At 37.7% G+C, this 5148-nt stretch overlaps 1 protein-coding gene across 1 annotated transcript in view; it reads left to right on the forward strand.

The window, feature by feature from the left end:
- The first annotated feature begins 1241 nt into the window (after positions 1 to 1241).
- The window catches only part of RAB3C (RAB3C, member RAS oncogene family), a 270275-nt gene continuing 266368 nt past the window's right edge, over positions 1242 to 5148 (forward strand). Inside the window, exon 1 of the mRNA XM_021701998.1 lies at positions 1242 to 1469. Coding sequence (XP_021557673.1) covers positions 1242 to 1469 — 228 coding nt within the window. The remainder of the gene's footprint in view (positions 1470 to 5148) is intronic.

A 5148-nucleotide genomic window follows, 5' to 3' on the forward strand; every position in this document is an offset into this window, starting at 1 on the left:
TTAGCCCAGAGTCTGCTTGAGATTCTCTCCCTCTCCCTCCCCTTTTGCTCCTCCCCCTGCTTGCTCTCTGTCTCTCTCTGTCCCTAAAATAAATGAATAAAATCCTTAAGAAGTAATGCAGCATCAACTTTGGTGATATTAGGTGATCATCAAAAAAGTGAGAAAAAAATCAACATCCATATAAAGCATTTATAATTAATAATAAAGATCATTCTCTATGCTATGCTAGGTGCTTCACATATCTGCTTTACAGATATATCATCTATTCTTTTACAAATGTTCCAAGTTAGATAATATTTTTTCCCCATTTCATGTAAGAGAAAAAACTGAGACACACCATTTTAAAATAATAAACCAACCCAAAGTCACACAGCCAGGAAATGGTAGAGCCTAGGTTTAAACCCAGCTAGGATTCTTCAGTGTTGCATTTCATAATGAATATTTCCTACACTGTCTTTTAGAGCACATGTGCATATTTCCCTAGTGATCATTGAGAGCTAGGGTAGAGGTTAAGAACGTGAGCCCTGTCACGACATTACCTGATTTGAATTCTGTCTTCTACTACTCATCACCTGTGTGAACTTGAGCACATTACTTAATAACTCTGAGCCTCAATTTTCTCATTTGCATATGAACCTACTTCATTGGGTTGTTGTTAGGGTTAAATAAGTTTCTCACAGTGTTTGAACTATAAATACTTGCCATCCTCATTTTTAATTTGAAGGGACTGCCATTTATTTTAGGATGTTGCTTTAATGTGATGTTAATAGATGAAATAGATACATGCTTTGGGTGCACTTTCCTAGGAAATAAGAGAGACTCTAATATTCAGATAATTCAGTAAGAAACACCCTGCTGTTCAGCCACTTTGGTGTGTCCGTCACTGGGATTATAAAGTTTCAGAGCCCACATGCTCTGGCCAGTTCCTCATATCTTTGCTTTTCATGTAACCCTTATAGATGTCTCCTTTGGTGTCTTTGATTGGTTCTGAATGCTGAGCAGTGACAAACACCAACACAGCTGGAAAGAGCTGTAAGATTTGCTGTTCTGTCTTCCAGCAGGGAATTATTGCCATGGATACCAGCATCAGAGGAAAACTGGGGAGGATGCTCAACTGGTCTCCTGAGTGGTCTGACATCTGTTTCTGGCAAGGCCAATAATGAATGTGCTGCTAGCTTCATATCAAATGGAAGACTGATCCACGTCTCTCTCTTGCTCTCTCTCTTTTTTTTTAACCACAGATGGCCTCTTCCCAAGATGCCCGGTATGGCCAGAAAGACTCCTCTGATCAGAACTTCGACTACATGTTCAAATTGCTCATCATCGGCAATAGCAGTGTGGGGAAAACATCTTTCCTGTTCCGTTATGCAGATGACTCCTTTACATCTGCATTCGTCAGCACAGTTGGGATAGATTTCAAAGTAAAAACTGTATTCAAAAATGAAAAGAGAATCAAGCTTCAGATTTGGGTAAGTGACTTTGAAATGACAATGTTCTTCAGTCTAGGGCATTGAGCATAGATGTATTTAAGGGAAATGCTTTCTGCCTTGTTCTGTCCCCATGGCGTCCATAGGCTCCATTTCCAGGTTCTTTGCTTGGAAAATTCTATTCTGTTTCAAAGACAGTAGAGTGATGCCTCTTTAAGGTATGGAGGCTAAATTATGCCTTGTTGTCAAGTGATCCTTCTTAGAGTCTTCAGAAGAAAGGAAATCCAAATATGTGTTGTGCTGGTGGTAGAAGGAACAATCAGTGAGAAGCTACGCTCTGCCTTTTATCATCTGTATGACCTTGAACAAGTCTGTGCAGCCCTCAATTCCACTTTTGTAATCTCCAAAATAGGCAAAGTCAATCTAGCCTTTTAGGTCATAGGAAGCATGCTGTCCTGGGCACTATAAAGAAGAAGGTAAATGATCATACATAGAGAAAACTTAGGTTTGGTCCCTTTATAAAGCTCCAGATAAAACTTTGAACGTGGTCTAGACTGTTTTCTCAGCTCTTTGAGTTATGTTTATGCGCACAGACAAAACAAAACAAAACAAATGAAATAAAATATTTACTTTAAACAGGGTTTTCCTCTAAGCAGAAGATTTCCCAATAAGTTTTGAGACCATTTGGCTAACTTTCTGCCTCTTTCCACTACTGCAGAAGATCAAAATTTCTTCAACTAAATGTTGGGAGAGAACTAGGAGAATAGCAAGTGAGAAACAGAAAAAAAAATGTATGTGGGTAATAGGTTCAAGGTAATATAAGAATGAAATGAAAATTAGTCATACCATACAAAGAGAGAATTATGTAGTAAGCATTTTTTTTGTGTATCATGTAATATATGGGTACAATGGTGTGGAACATTTCCACAGTAAGTTTTGACTCCTTTTTCCTGTTTATTTGTGCCTCTGCCACTCAAACTGACTTGAGCTATAAAAAGGCATTTGCTCCCAAGAGGTGTTTTCTATCTTCTTCTGAGACATTTCTGATATCTACTACCATTTTGTGCTGGCCCCAGGGTTGATCTTTAGCACTGATGATAAATCTCCTTCCTCAAATAGTGAGAGTTGAAAGAAAGATAAATCCCAGAGTGCAGCATTTAAACTTTTCTAAAAAATAAATAACACTTTATTAAAATATCTGTATAAACTGAGTGACCTTTAAGTATCTTAAAGCTCTTAGGAGTAAATTTAAAGATGTAGGTATGTACACAGACAGGCATCCTTTTAGGAAGTTTACAATAGACTCTTACTCTTTTTCTTCTTTTAACTCTGGAGTCTTCCAAGTCTAATTAGAACTGGTGTTAAGAGCTTGGAAAAGTAGTCCCCTTCACTACTCTTCCAGTCCCCAAAGTCATTTTTGTTGAGAGGGTCCCTCTTTGGAACTTAAACACACAGTTCTGTCTATGGAGACAGAAAAAGCTATGTTCATTGCTTCACATTTGGGTCCTGATTTATTTTCTTCCTTTTGAGCTTTAGGCAACCCACTGTCATATCGAAATAACTTTCATATTCAGGTTTAAGAAAGGCCCCTTAACTCTGAGAAGCTTTGGTGAATTGAAAATTAAATTAATTTTGTAACCAGACATCTCTCAATTCTCTGACCGTGTTTTTTCTGCTACTAAAAGAACATTCCTTTGGCTGACAGCTCCTAGTTTCTCCTCACTGCTTTATACCTTACAGGTGCTTAAAGATGGTTGTTGTGATCATTTATGTAAAACAATGTAGTCTAATAATCTCTAGCAACTTCTCAATCTAGGTTTTTAACAGAAATGTAGTGGTACATAACTATCTGTTCTTAATGTAAAACAGATATATTTCAAATAATATAAATGGTTTTGAGAATTATAAAGTATTTTGTATTTACAAACGTATTTTCTTCAAAACACTCAATGCCAGTACCAGACCAGAGCTGATTCATTGACCTTTCTGGGGCGGTTGAAATGAAGTTACTTCTGTGCAAGTCTTACTCATGGATGAAAATTGCTCTTCTTTAAGCCATCCTAAGCTTAACTCAGATCTTTCAGCTGCCTCTACACTCATACTTCCTCATGCTTCTCACCTCCCCATCACTTTACTCAAAAAGCCCTGACATACAACTCTCTTTAAATTTGTCTCTAATCTTCCATAATCCACCATTCTTCCAAAACCTCCAACTCTCTTCACAGCCCAGTTCAGCCCAGGACTTCATTCAAGGGCTTCCATTCTCCTATTCCATGGATGTCCACACTCCCTCAGGGGTCAGCCACTCAGGAATCCTCCACCTTGCCCTCTCCTTAGTCACAACAGTAGTTTGATGGCCACTGTTATCTTCATAATTAAAGCTGTCTCATTTCTTCCTCTTTAGGGTTATTAGGAACTCTTAATGTATCTATGATTCTAGGGATGTGAATTTGGGTTTTATGCTACTGTATACCAACTGGTCTACTAGACGGTGAAACATTCAAAAGAAGTACTATAAAAAGATTTTGTGCTCACTGAACTTACAGTTGGTTGGAAAAAGAAATTAACATTCATGGAGTAATTATAAACTTCTATAAGCAAATACCAACTGTATAAATATTATAGGTAACTGGCATTTACTGAACATCTGCCATACGCCAGGCATTATCTTTGCTTTAGCTCTAATTCCCACAACAATCCAACTTTGCATTTATTATTATTATTCTTATTTGCCTTGAGAAATCTGAAGGTGAGACAAGTTTAGTAGCTTGCCCAAGATCATGTGATGAGTGGCTGATTTCAGGATGGGTCTATCAGATACTAATGCTTGGGCTTGTTCCCCTTTACCAAGCTGCCATAATTAAGAAGTCTACTTGAATATGGCAATCTTAAATGATGGCAACCTTAAATGAAGAAAATTTTGAAAAAGTTTGGCCATTTTAATGAATTTAGGTATGCCGAGGATGATAGGATAAAGAGTAATAGGGTGAAAACAAACAAACAAACAAACAAAAAATACCAAAACCCAAAAGAGTAATAGGGTGGTATGCCTAAGTATAGGTATAACTATAGTAATTCTAGGGATCTTTGCTTTATGCTGTCATGTAAGTATATTGGAAAATATTTAGCTGTGTACAGTTTTTGGCATTTAACCATTTTAACAAATCATTTATTTGGGAATATACTTGGCACTGATGATTTTTTATCTCATAGTATTTTAATAACCAATTAACTTTTTCCCAGCTTATGGTATTTTTATGTACTTACATTAATTTGTAACTGACTCTTTCGGGTATCCACAGTCATCTTAGCTTATACTACAAAGTCTGTTCCTCCCCACACTTCTGACACCAAATGTGTGGGTTTCCTAGACCAGTCAATTCTTCAGCTCTCTGTAGACATCAACTAGCTGTCCTACAATTTAATTCAATTCTGATACTAACTATGTGGAGTTAGCACAGACCCCAGAGATAAAGGGCCCCGTTCTGCCACACTGCCCTCTCTCACTTCAGACTCCACTCACAAGTCCGGGCTACCTATGCTTCTGATTCTGACCTACAAGCTCTAAATTGGGGGGTCCCATTACTCCACCCCTCAGAGTCGATAATTTGTTAGAATAGCTCACAGTTCACTTACCATTACCTGCTTATTATAAAGGATGGAACTCAGTAGCAGCCAAAGAGAAGAGAAGAATAGGGCAGTTTCAGGGAAGGAGGGTAGA

The sequence above is a fragment of the Neomonachus schauinslandi genome, chromosome 7 (assembly GCF_002201575.2).
Source record: "Neomonachus schauinslandi chromosome 7, ASM220157v2, whole genome shotgun sequence".
NCBI lineage: Eukaryota > Metazoa > Chordata > Mammalia > Carnivora > Phocidae > Neomonachus > Neomonachus schauinslandi.